This window comes from Erythrolamprus reginae, chromosome 2 (assembly GCF_031021105.1).
Source record: "Erythrolamprus reginae isolate rEryReg1 chromosome 2, rEryReg1.hap1, whole genome shotgun sequence".
NCBI lineage: Eukaryota > Metazoa > Chordata > Lepidosauria > Squamata > Dipsadidae > Erythrolamprus > Erythrolamprus reginae.
This window is the reverse complement of record NC_091951.1, coordinates 311,941,011-311,954,949: the sequence shown is the minus strand read 5'-3', so window position 1 is coordinate 311,954,949 and position 13,939 is coordinate 311,941,011. Positions and strand designations below refer to the sequence as shown.

At 41.9% G+C, this 13,939-nt stretch overlaps 2 protein-coding genes across 5 annotated transcripts in view; one reads left to right on the top strand and one right to left on the bottom strand.

Annotated features, from left to right (window-relative positions):
* FAM151B (family with sequence similarity 151 member B) overlaps positions 1 to 13,939 on the top strand; it is a 786,337-nt gene that overhangs the window by 440,584 nt on the left and 331,814 nt on the right. The window lies entirely within an intron of this gene.
* Positions 1 to 13,939, bottom strand: part of SSBP2 (single stranded DNA binding protein 2) — a 171,838-nt gene that overhangs the window by 9,503 nt on the left and 148,396 nt on the right. For all 4 annotated transcript variants that reach the window (XM_070743099.1, XM_070743098.1, XM_070743100.1 and 1 more), the window contains 6 exons: positions 13,009 to 13,057; positions 10,636 to 10,671; positions 7,961 to 8,015; positions 6,781 to 6,851; positions 6,440 to 6,518; positions 3,253 to 3,281 (listed from right to left, as the gene is read on the bottom strand). In XM_070743099.1, coding sequence (XP_070599200.1) covers positions 3,253 to 3,281; positions 6,440 to 6,518; positions 6,781 to 6,851; positions 7,961 to 8,015; positions 10,636 to 10,671; positions 13,009 to 13,057 — 319 coding nt within the window. The remainder of the gene's footprint in view (positions 1 to 3,252; positions 3,282 to 6,439; positions 6,519 to 6,780; positions 6,852 to 7,960; positions 8,016 to 10,635; positions 10,672 to 13,008; positions 13,058 to 13,939) is intronic.

The window sequence follows — 13,939 nt, the reverse complement described above, 5'->3', positions numbered from 1 at the left end:
TTATATCATGTCACAGATATGTATGGAGTTATGCTTGAAAAGAGGACGTCTGGATGAGAAAAATGCACTTGAGAATGCTAAATGAAATGAGAATGAAATGGAAATAAGAGAAGTTTTAAGTATAGTGTCAAAGAAAGCAAGCAAGAATGGTTTGAGATGAATAGTGGAAAATGTTAACAGATTTTAAAATTGTTTTGGAATTGAAAGAGGATTAAGCAAGATACTTGTAACAATGAATGAGATTAAAATAACAGTGATATTGAAGACAAAATATATTAAAATAAATGTGTACATGTATAAAGATGCTGAAAAATGCTACAGCTGCAGGTATAGATGGTTAACTGGAGAAGTGTTAAAACATGGATATGGCTTCCTCATGGAGTGGCTGCGTTACTTGTTGAATTATCATCATCATTATTATTATTTATCACTATTGTTATTTCATTACACAAAAGAAAAGATAGCAAGAACTGATGCAAAAACTATGGGGGATTTGTTTAAGTGTGCCTGGAGAAGCATATGGCAGAATTTGGATTTAAAGAGGTGATAATGAGCAAATCTGTTGAGAGCTGTGTGGTTTTATTATGAGAAGAGTGGCTTACAGACCAGATTTTTGCTTTTCAGCAACTCACTGAGAATGCATGAATGTGAGAAAGAAATTTCAATGTATGTTTGTTGATTTAAATAATGTTATAAAGTAAATATGCTTAAATTATGAAATGTTTTTCATAAATATTGATTGGATGTTGATTGCTGAAAATAAGAGCAAGTATATAAAGAAAGTAAGGCATTTGTGAAAATAAATTGAATGCTTAATACATAGTTCAACACTGAGGAAAGAGTAGGTCCCCTTGTTTGTTTAATTGTAGATAAATATGCAAGGTGATAGAAAAGATGTTTGCTTGGATACAGGAATACAGGGTGTGTTTCAAAAGTAATGCAACTGAATTTCCTGCGCCGCTCCTATTGGTCAGAGTGGGACCGAAGCCCTTGGAGTCGGTGGAGGGATGCTAAGCGTTGCCATGAAGCTGGTCTCAGTGCTCTCCAAGCTGTGGAAGCGGCAGGACATCAGTTACTGTAAATTTCTGCGCACTGACCGTGTCACGAAAAAAATGGAATCGACGGTCGAGCAATGTTAAGTGATTAAGTTTTGTGCTAAACTGAAATTGAACCTGATTATTTGTACAACGTCATCACTGGTGATGAAACTTGGGATTTTGAATACGACCCAGAAACAAAACGCCAAAGCTCTGAGTGGCACACCAACCAGTCCCCCAAGCCCAAAAAGGCAAGAATGAGCAAATCAAAATTGAAAACAATGCTCATTGTCTTTTTTGACAGTAAAGGAGTGGTCCATAAGGAGTTTGTTCCTTAAGGACAGACAGTTAACGCTGCATACTACGTGGGTGTGCTGGAAAGACTCTGAAATAGGACTATCAGGACAAGAAAAGACATCTCCGCTACCTGGCATCACGACAACATGCCTTGCCACAATGCGCTATGAATCCGCACGTTCCTGGCCAAACACCAGGTGCCAAAGCTACCCCCACCCCCCTATAGTCCTGACGTCACCCCAGCAGACTTCTTTTTGTTCCCTCGAATTAAGGCAGCCCCGAAAGGAACACGTTTGTCGTCCATTGAAGAAATCCAATCAGCCATGACGAAGACCTTGCAAGAGGTCCCCGAAGATGCCTTCCAGGGCACGTACCAGTCATGGCAGAATTGCTGGAAAAAATGTGTAGAGGCCCAAGGACAGTACTTTGAAGAATTTTAAGTGTTTGTGCAAATCTGTTCAATAAATTACTTTTATAAAAATTCCATTACTTTTGGAACACATCCTGTATATACTTCTGCTTGAAGGAATGTACAGTGATACCTCATCTTACAAACGCCTCATCATACAAACTTTTCGAGATTCAAACCTGGGATTTAAGATTTTTTTGCCTCTTCTTACAAACGATTTTCACCTTACAAACCCACCGCCGCCGATGGGATGCCCCGCCTCCGGACTTCCGTTGCCAGTGAAGTACCTGTTTTTGCGCTGCTGGGATTCCCCTGAGGCTCCTCTCCATGGGAAACCCCACCTCCGGACTTCCGTTGACAGCGAAGCACTTGTTTTTGCGATGCTGGGATTGCAATGCTGGGATTCCCCTGCAGCATCGCAAAAACACAGAAGTCCAGAGGAGAAGTTTCCTATGGTGGGGAACATCAGGAGAATCCCAGGAGCGCAAAAATGGGCACTTTGGCTGGCAAAAGGGGTGAATTTTGGGCTTGCATGCATTAATCGCTTTTCCATTGATTCCTATGGGAAACATTGTTTCGTCTTACAAACTTTTCACCTTAAGAACCTCGTCCACAAGGTATCACTGTACTAATAATTGACTGGATCATGGGCGGATTTCTCTTACCTCCTGCTACCTGTGCGCATTGCAACATTTTGCTACGCTCACGTGTATTCCCTGACGCAAATTTGCTTGAGCATGTGCAGAGGAACATTTCTCCTTCCATGTATGCACAGAGAGCTAAAAATTAGGAAAAAGGATGGCGGAACACACTGTGTGGCAAAGACAGCAATGGAGCCATCGTGTAAAAAATTGCATCAATGTCAGGCCACTATTGGAGTGGCACACCAGATCGCATCGGTAGGAACCTACCTCTGGATTGAATACACAAATGTCATGATAATGGAACTATATATGGATGTGTGGGAAGTAAGATTGACATGTCCAAGAAGTATAGTGAACAGTTTAGGCCTAAAACTAATTTTAACAGTTTTATTCTTTTTATATTATGCTTTTAATTTCTTGGGCTATCTCTTACTTTTATACTTCAGACTTGGTCCTGATTGGCTAAAGGGCAGTGTCTTCCCTTCCTTGGAGGCTAACTTCACCCACTATGGAGAAGAACAAACTGTAGCCAGAGTCACCCATAGTTTAAAGAGGATACCCTCATAAGTCAAGGAAAACTACTTTGAGAAATGCGAGAATTTAATTTATACCTGCTTTTAGAAAGAAGGCTCATATCTACATTTGTATGATTTGAGAAACAAGTGTAACAATAAAATTCAGCCGCTTTAATGAAAATTAGGTTTTAGTTCATGAGCCACAGATAGACACCATATTCAAATTTCTATTGTTAGGAAAACTGAGATATCTTCAAAAACAGCATAACAATTTCCATTTTAAAACAGATACTTTAACAGTCCTTTTGTTTAGAGGAAAAAGCAATGTTAAAAATAAAATTTATACTTACTTTGGAGATACTGTCCATATCTCCTGAGCCTTAAATTAAAAAAGAAACTTCAGTTTAGTTAATTCAATTTAAACAACGCATTCAGTTAAATCTTAAAACATCTTTCAGTTTGCCTAACTGATGATTTTAGATTTAGAGGTCTCACATGTTCTCATGTCTGAGATCTGTCTTCTTTTACAGACTGCTTTCTGAAGAATTAAAATAAATACATTTTTAGAAATTCTAAGAGATTGCAACAATAAGAAATAATACTCTATATTAGTGGTGGTGAACCTTTTTGTCGTAGTATGCCAAAAGTATGTGAGTTCACCTGCAACAGAGCGTGAGCATGCCCCCTTACATCCCCATGTATCTGCCCTGCATAGCGTATGCGCACGTTCTCTGCATATGCGCCCCTGGGTGACCAACCTCCCCCCAAGACAGGAAACTCTCCCCTGGCTTGGAAAAGTGTTTCCCCTGGCTTGGAAAGTTGCTCTTGTTGGCGTGCGGTCCTTTAAAAGACCGGTAGGCGGGCACCCGTACAAGATTTGGGTGCATGCGCAGGAAGCCAAATCTCATCTGAGGACACTCTCACGCACAAAATCTTTCCCACTTTTGGCATTTTTTGCTTCCGCGCATGCACAGAAATCACCAAATCCTTGTGCAAGATTTTGCTTCCTGCAAATGCACAGAAGCCGAATCTTGCGCCTATGCATGTGCGCCCACTCGCTGGATGCACGCATGCCTGTGCTGGTCACTGGGAATGTACCCATAGCACCGGCGATGGGGAACCCTTGCCTGTGGCAACACAGAGATCTCCTCGTTCTGTAGGGGAACTCCAATTTCCCTGTCACCTGGGGACTCCCCTTCAAATACTGCCCCTCCCTGGTCAAAGTGAGGGGTTGTAGCTTGTCTCCTCCCCCCCACCCTTTTGGACCGCAATACCCCAACACCTGTGCCAACTCCCTTGGCAAGGGGGCAGGATGCTGTGCCCAGCAAGACGGCTTACAGGTGGGCAACGAGAAAGGAGGTATCCTGGCCTTCGCCCCTCTTGTCCCCAAAGCTCCCCAGCTCCAGAGAGCCAAAGCACTAGTGGTCAAGGCAGAGCCACACCAGCCTCCAGTAGGGAGGGAAAGAAAGGGGGGGTTCCTCCTCCAAGCAGCCTGGCCTCCTCCTTGTCCACTCCTCTTTTAAAGTAGAGTGTACAACCAAAAACAACTTTCCAAGCCAGGGGAGATGCTTTTCCAAGTCAGGGACAACCGCCCCCACATCATACACACACGGGTGGGGGGGAGGCCAGGCTGCTTGGAGGAGGACACCCCCTCCCCTTTTAAATAAGTTGTTTCTTTCCCTGTAACTAAAAACAGGATGCAGAGGAGGAGCGCCGCACACCCCGCATGCCCCGTTTTAGTGCTAATAGAGTTCCCTGAACCTCCTAGAACTAAAAATGGGCTGTGGAGGGGGAGCACCCAGCGTGCATGACCTCCCCATGCCCACACATGCATTTCACGGATGAAACCCGAAAATAAGCTGGCCGGCAGGAGGCGCATACATATACGTTGTGGATCTGACCTGGACATTGGCTCGCATGCCAGCAGAGATGGCCACACATGCCACTTGTGGCATGCATGCATGCCATAGGTTTGCCATCACAACTCTATGTAATCCCAAAACTACATAAAGAATAGGCATGTAATTTTATTTTATTTTGCGCTTGCACTGATGGCGCCATCTCAAATAGTATTGTTCAAATAATGTTTATATGCCTTTTCCATTGATGTTAGCATGCCTTCTATTGCAACTATTTATATGCTGCCTACTCAAAGAAATCAGGAGGTCCATTAAACATATCCATAAAAATTATGAACGCTAAATCATTAAGTATTTTTTAAAAGGCTGCCTCATGCTTCCACTTAAACTCAATTCCTAAAAGCTCTGTGGAATAGGATGGCTGATAGATAAAAGGATGGAGGTTACCCTTACTTAACAGAATGAACTATTCCAAAGTGAAATGGCTCCTGCTGAGAAAGCTATTTTCTAGTTTTCCAATCCGATGGGGAGCTGCAGCTTTTTGTCCTGGCCAGCCTATTTAGATTCTTTCCAAAGTTGGTGGTAAACTAAGGATCAACTTCTTGAACCGAAATCTATTGCCAACTATTGCAGCTCTCATGACATAGATGCTTTATAGCAGGGGTGTCAAACTCGATTTCATTGAGGGACACATCAGGGTTGTGTTTGACTTGGGGGGGCATGGTCAGGGGCATGGTTAGCTCGACATCACTCACTCAGTTTTAGGCTGTGATAGCCTCCTGTAGCCTTCTGCCTTCGGAAATAAAGTCAGGCCTGAGTTCCATTTTCACTGGAAGAGGCACTGTGGACCAGTCTTTCGCTGATTCCAGAGCAACCCCGTGGGCCAAATCTAAAGCCCCGTGGGCTGGATCCAACTCACGGGCCTTGAGTTTGACATCTCTGCTTTGTAATTTTTACCTAGCAAAAGCCGTGAATCCAAAAGAACCCACACACTAAACACTAGCTCTTTCTGCTACAGTGCAATAAATGAAATTTCCATAGAATAAATGGGTTTTCGTATGAGTAGTAACCTCAGCTATTTTGCCCCATTTAATCTCTCATAGCCTCCAAGCACTGGTCAGGTTGTACACAGCATTTCCTGTATGGTCTAGGTTTAAGATATAAAGCTGGGTATCACCAGCATATTAAATACACTACATCCTAAACCAACAGATCTTTCTCAGCAATTTTATGTTGGTGTTAAATAAGAAGGAAAAGAGGCCCAAGCCCTTGAGCATCACACACTTGATTGGCCCAGGCTGAACCTCTTCTTCAAAAACATTGATTGGTATTGCCTGCAGAACCATCACCTACAGCATCCCAAATATCCAGCCCTCACAAAGTTACCATAGTGGATAGCTGTTGAAGCCCACAGGATGAGGAAAAACTCATCAACTTCTTCCCTTCTCAAATTGTGTAAAACATAAAGGAAGCATAGGAAATAAAATCTATAATTTAAAAGATGTCTCATTCGCGATCACCTTGGTTTTTCTCCCCTAAATTAAGGAGCTCATCTTTATTTGTAATTTCTAACTACAGACAAAATTTGAGAAAGCAACAAAACAGTTCAATATGATATTTAAAAAAAACTGGACACATTATCTAGTAGAGGATTTCAAAAGGCAAATTATATTCTTACCTAGTGATCCGTTCATATGATGTGAATCCATTCCACTTAATCCACCCATTGGACCATCTGATCCTGGTCCCATTGGAAACTGCAAAAAGGGCAAATGCATTACACACCAAAAATGTTAATAAATAATTTGTAACAAAGAGTAATACAGCTCACAGGACATAATAAAGAAAGATGTTAAGAAAATGTCCATGAGTAGGAAGGAAGGAAGGAAGGAAGGAAGGAAGGAAGGAAGGAAGGAAGGAAGGAAGGAAGGAAAGAGATTAGAACACACAATTATTAAAATTTTGGATTTAGGGAATCAGGCATAAATTCAAATGTATGTATTTATTCTAGTTATTTACATTAGGTCTGTTGGCTCCAGGAGGTACTGCATTCATTAAAGTGTACATGTTATCTCCAGAGTTGGTTGAATCTGAAAACAAAAATGCCAATGAAATAAGTGAAAACAATTTACTGTTATTTTAACAAAAGACATTCTAGTACTGCTTTCCAACCTATTATTAACTTCTATAAATCAAGTATAAGATACTTCACAAGATCTACAGCCACCAATAATAGATATATATTACAAAGTAATAACTATGCATTAGAATCCAGATAACTTAGTAAAAGAGCACAAAGATTTTCCTAATGAGTCAGGATTAAGTACTTTATTTTGCTTAGGAAAGAGCAATGACATTGTGAGGTAAGATCTGAACTTTTAAAGTGGTCAAGAAATAAAGGTAGTCCTTGATTTATAACAGTGTGCTTAGTGACCATTCATAGTTACAATGGCACTGAAAAATGACTTATGACCATTACAGTTACAACTTTTACAGCATTCCCATGATTGTGTGATCAAAATTCAGATAATTGGCAACTGGTTTATTTAATTCGACTTCTATGCCGCTCAATCCTTAAGGACTCATGGCGGCTTACAATAACAATATAAATACAAAAAGAATAAAAAGAAGTCCAATATATAATCTAAAACTATAAATCCCCTCCCCCCAATTAATTACAGTGAGAAAATATTGCAGGATTTTTGTTTTATATTATTATTTTTGAGAGAAATAGTCCCAGAGTGAGGAAAACTATAAGACATTCTGAAAATGTAGACAAGATTAAGAAAATTACGCATTATTTCATAGCTTTTTGCATTAATGCCATTTTAAGGTAAACAAGGTAATTAACAAAAAACATGTAGGTTAATTTTAATTACCGTATATTTGAAAATATTTTTGAAGATTTATGCAATAAAATGTTGCTGTCCCTTGTGATACAGTTAGTCATAACAATTTGTGTACATTACTGGGAAAATTAAGGAATTTTCTTCCAGATTGAATGGCTGATATAACTTTAGCAAGTAATATTGTATGTTATATTCAGGAAAACTAAGGATATCTAGAATCTACTACGGTAAGTTCTGTAAGGATATACACTGGTTGAGAATTCTGACAATAGCCATTGAAATGCTAAGCAAATGTTGAAGTATTGCTGTGTCAAACATTGTCATTTCATTCTCCCATTAAAGTTATCTACCTGCAGGACTAGGCATGATGGGTGTTCCAGGTGGCCCTCCACCTCCCGGTGGACCCTTAAAAAAAGAAAGGCAAATCAGTAACGTGCACACACTTGCATACACACACACACACACAAATATTATACAATGATACCTTGTTTTACAAACTTAATTGGTTCCGGGACAAGGTTCTTAAGGTGAAAAGTTTGTAAGACGAAACAATGTTTCCCATAGGAATCAATGGAAAAGTGATTAATGTGTGCAAGCCCAAAATTCACATCTTTTGCCAGCCAAAGCGCCCGTTTTTGCGCTGCTGGGATTTCCCTGAGGTTCACCTCCATAGGAAACCCCACCTCTGCACTTCTGTGTTTTTGCGATGCTGCAGGGGAATCCCAGCAGGGGAATCCCAGCATCGCAAAAACAAGTGCTTCACTGTCAACGGAAGTCTGGAGGTGGGGTTTCCCATGGAAAGGAGCCTCAGGGGAATCCCAGCAGCGCAAAAACGGGTGCTTCGCTGGCAATGGAAGCCCGGAGGCGGGTCATCCCAGCGGCGGCGGTGGGTTTGTAAGGTGAAAATAGTTTGTAAGAAGAGGCAAAAAAATCTTAAACCCCAGGTTTGTATCTTGAAAAGTTTGTATGACGAGGCGTTTGTAAGATGAGGTATCACTGTATAAGCAACCTAATTAAAATATTTGATTAAACAATAACTTTTCTATATATCTATCATTTCATTTTCCAAATGGTAACCTGTAGGTGTAAGGTCACTCAAAGATTTGCTTTTTTCAGCAAGAAAACCTAAGTAGCCAGAAAAACACAATTATTCAGCTAATATATGTTTTACCACAAGATCATATCAAATTCATAGTTGTTCCTTAATCTGATTCAGGTAGAATTGACCTGTGTAGTATTTTCCTCATGAGAAAACCTGTCAACTGACACAATCAATGTAAGTTGCAAAACTAGCTTGGATAAGCAAAGGTTGGATGGATGACTGGATAGAGAGATAAATAAAGCAAATTTTGATGGAAAAGACATGAGGCTTCAGTCCATGGGGACTTTTCTCTCTAGTTAGCTCTGATCTTCCATAAAATCTAACAAAATCCTTTCAAAATAACTTTGCCAGCATTTCTCTTTATCATACTGCTCCAATTTTAAATATATACCTTTCATATTAACCCTAAGACCAAGCATAATTTTTGGGGTAGGCGTAAATATAAGCCCTCCCCTGAAAACAAACCCTAGTGAAGGGGTGGGCATGGCCAGCACAGGAGGCAGCCCTTCCCTTCCCCAGTCAGCCCTTTAATTGCTGCCCACTGATCAGCTGAGTCAGCAAGGGCTGTGCAACTCAGCCCAGATCTCCAGCTACCGGCCTGCTCCCCCTTTTCCTGCTGATCATTCTTTACTTGGGATCACAACACAGACACACATCTCAAAAATGCTACATCGGAAGCCTTCAGCCTTGCAACCCTGGGAGGGGTGTCTGTATTGTGATCCCAAAGGAAGAACGGTATATGTGTGCATGTAGGAGAAAGAGAGAGAAAGAGAGAGAGATACGATCCAACTTCAGAGAGTTATCCAGTGCTGATAACAAGTTCTCTCTGTCCCCCACCTTTCTCTCACACACACGCACATGCACACACAGGTCCCTCCCCCCCAAGGCAAGCACATCCCTGTGAACCCGTGATCCCACCTCCTCCACCATCCATGGCACTGACCTTAGATCTCGAGCACCTGCTCATGCGCCATGGTGGTGGCCTGCCCACTCTCACCCCAATGCCCAGATACCATGTACACATAACCCGTGCTACCAAGCGCCCACCTTAGCAGCCCCAGCGCCAGCAGGGCAGCCACCGGCCCAGAGAGGCCTCCATGCATGGAGGAAAGAAGTTGGCACATGTGCTTCTGGTAGGGGTGGTGGTTGTGTGGTTGGGCAGTTGTGGAAGACAATGACAGGCCTGGCATATCCCGTGGCTGGGTATGGGACTCTGTGGGGATAGCTGAGGCGCTGCAGGTGTTGCTGCTGCCGCCTCCACCTGCAGAGGCCCGGACTGGCCCCCTGCGGTCAAGCTCAGTTGCGGGAAAGAAGTGTTGGCCAGGACTGGGCTGGCTGAGCTGTGTCTCTCAGAGCTGTCCTCGGCATGGCTGCCTGATGCCTAGAAAGAATAAGCAGGGCCTGCAGGAGGAAGGGAGGGCATGCAAGGGTCCTGCAAGGCTCCCTTCCACAGGAAGAATCTGGCCTGATCGGGTTCCCGGCAGGCATTCTCCCATAAGGAATAATGTATTACCCTGCTTTCCCCAAAATAAGACATCCCCTGATAATAAACACAATTGGGCTTTTGAGTGCAGGGCAATAAGGCCAAGAACGTATTTCAGAGTTCAAAAAAATATAAGATAGGGTCTTATTTGGGGGAAACACAGGTAGTCATAGAGGTAACTGACATCAGCAAGTTCTAGCTTGTGTATTGAGTACCAAACAAAATGACTATCGGGACAAAATATTTGCGTTACAATGCATTGAGTACCAAATTCAATGAATTTCTAGCATTCAAGTACTGATATTCCACTGTACTAGAAATACATGGCAAACATAACTGATGTTTTTGTGCTCTTTTCTCAGCAATTGAACATTTATATTTGAAACTGAACAGAATGATATATGCACACTGATGAGCACTGCACACACACACATACTCACTACATAATTCCCGGGTGAAGCAGAAGAGTATGGTATCTAAAAGACAGTAAGACAACAAAAGTAGGCTATTTATTATTTATTATTTTATAGTTAGTTTTTGCAGAAAAGAAAGAATATACCCAGTTTTTCAATCAATTATATTAAAAAGAGAATGGTATTATCAAAGGAAAATCAGTTCCTATGGAATTACAGGTAGTCCTTATTTAAATTTAATTTAACTAATTTAATTTATTTTATTTATATGCTGCCCAATCCCATGGGACTCGGGGAGATTTACAACAATAAAACAATACAATACAATTACAATAAAAGTCAAATATTAAATAGTAAAAACAATAAAAACTCCTAGCTAAACTAAACAATCATATACATACCAAGCGAATCACAGTTCGGCCATGAATAGGTTTTAACACGGCCCCCAGGCCTGCTGGCAAAGCCAGGTCTTCATGGTCTTTCAGAAGGCCACTAGGGTGGGAGCAGTATGAACATCAGGGATAGTTGGTTCCAAAGGGCCGGGGCAGCCACAGAGAAGGCTCTCTCCTGCGGGCCCGCCAACCTGCATTGTATAGTCAACGGGACCTGAAGAAGGCCAACCCTATGGGATCTAATTGGTGTCTGAGAGGTATGTAGCAGGAGACAGTCCTGAAGATAGTCTGGTCCTAAGCCATGGAGGGCTTTATAGGTGATCACCAATACCTTGAATTGTGACAACAGAACAATTGGGAGCCAATGCAGCGCGCAAAGTGTTGGTATTATGTGAGTGAACCTAGGAAGACCCATGACAGCCTGTGCAGCTGCATTCTGAACTATTTTCAGTCTCCAAACACTCTTCAAGGGTAGCCCCATGTAGAGTGTGTTGCAATAATCGAGACATGAGATGATGAGGGCCTGAGTGACTGTGCACAGAACCTCCTGGTCCAAATAGAGCCGCAACTGGTATACCAGGCAAACCTGGGGAAAGGTCCCACTGGCCACAGTCGAGAGATGGTGGGTCAAGGCTCAGCTGTGGAACCAGGAGGACTCCCAAGTTACGGATGGTTTCTGAGGGGGTTAAAAGTCCCCACTCCCCAAACAATGGATTGGCAGATGGAATGATCCTTTGGAGGAAATGCCCAGAGCCACTCGGTCTTGTCAGGGTTGAGCTTGAGCCTGTTGGCTCCCATCCAGACCCTTATAACTTCCAGGCACCGGCACATCACATCAATTGCTTCACTGAATTGGCATGGGGTGGAAATATATAACTGGGTATCATCAGCATACTGATGAGATCATTCATTCAGCTAACTGTTAAAGTTATGACATCATTTTTCAAGGGGACTTATAACCAGTCCCAGAAACACTCCTGTGGGCAGGTGAACAAATTCAGGTCCACTAAGGCTCACCTGCATTTACACCTGACTTTAGGCCACCTGCCTACCTGCTGGATGGCCAATTTATCCCGCCTTTTTATTTATTTTATTTTATTTATTATGGGACTTCTTTCATGTCTGCTCAGGTTCCCTATTTATGTACTAAGAAAAGTCTTCAAGTCCTTCTTTTGCACTGCTACAGTTGGGCCACCTTTTGTGTGCCAGTGAAAACTCCTGAGTGAGGCACAAACAGTATGAATGGAAGTCCTGAACAGAGTGTAAGAGAAGCTCTGGCTGCAGCAGCATGAAAGAAGACAGCACAAAAGAAGGACTCAACCAGTACAGTACTGGTGCACATGACTGGGTGGTAGGGGCAGCTAGTGGTGGCAGTTAAACAGATGGCCAAAAGGGTAGAGATGGGGTAGAGATAGGTAGGTGGGGGGAGTTCAAGAGGAGGCAGTCCCTTACCTTGGGCTTGGGGCTGGGAGGGTTCAAGCTGGGAATGACTTGGATCGGGGTGGGTCCTCGCCTAATTACTTGTGGGATTCAGTTAACGATGGCAATGGGGACTGCCGTCACTAAGCGATGCAATCACATAATGTTGTACTTCGCAATGCATTGCTTTGCAACAGAAATTCTGGTCCCAATTACCATCGTTAACCAAGGACTACCTGTAGAAAGAACATTTTTTATAATTAGTTTTACCCTAACTTTACATATGGAATTTTATAAAAAAAATAAAAAATTAAAAAGTCAGTTACAAACAAAACAATAAATTTGATCTGATTGTGTAATGAATATTTTAGGTACACAAATCATTAAATTACCATATCATCTAAAGACCTCCGAAATAAGAGTAATCTTTACTAACACCAAGTACAATAGCTAAAAAGACCTTTTGGTTTATTAAAATTACCATTATCATTAACCAGACAGTTACTATATGAAAAAAACTGACAAAATAAGCATATTTTGATTAATTTACTTTTTAACAGGCTAATGCTTCATACAAATGTTTACTCACAGAATTGGCATTTGTAGGGTTTGGCCAAGGTCTACCACCTCCTGGACCCCTAAAATAGAAGATAAACAAAGCTTATTTAACTATAAACTATTTAATAAACAAAATAAACAAAGTTCATTGGGTTGTTACTGATATTCTTTAAAAAAGCAATTACTGAAAAAAAAAGTGTATTGATATTGATATTATTGCATTTATAATTTAAAATAAGAACATTATATACATTAGTATTGTAACTGCAAATAACAGACATGCCTAGAAATATAGTATGGAGATATGGTGCCTCTACCTACAAATGCCTCTACTTACAAACTTTTATAGATAAGAAACAGGTCTTTGCCTCCCTTCAAGAACCAGTTTACACTTACAAACACGAGCCTCCGAAACTTAACTGGAAAAGGCAGGGAGAAGCCTCTGTGGGGCCTCTCTAGAAATCTCCTGGGAGGAAACAGGGCCTCCACCCTCCCTGTTGTTTCCCCGACCACCCGCATTATTTGCTTTTATATTGATTCCTATGGGAAAAATTGCTTCTTCTTACAAACTTTTCTACTTAAGAACCTGGTCACGGAACAAATTAAGTTTGAAAGGATAGTTACCACTGTATTCTGACAAGAAGTACTAAAGTAGTAAAGTATCGTCTAAGGCAGTGATGACAAACCAATGGCAGAGGTGCCACAGGTGGCATGCTGAGCCATATCTGCTGGTACACAAGTCTGTGTTCTAGCTCAGCTCCAGCGTGCATGTGTGTGCTGGCCAGCTGATTTTTGGTATGCAAAGAGGCTCTGGGAGGGCATTTTTGGCTCCCAGAGAGCCTCTGGAGAGGATGGGGGAAGGCATTTTTACCCTCCTCCCAGCTCCAGGGAAGCCTTTGGAGCTTGGGGAGGGTGAAACCCAAGCCTACTGGGCCTACCAGAAGTTGGGAAAGAGGCTGTTT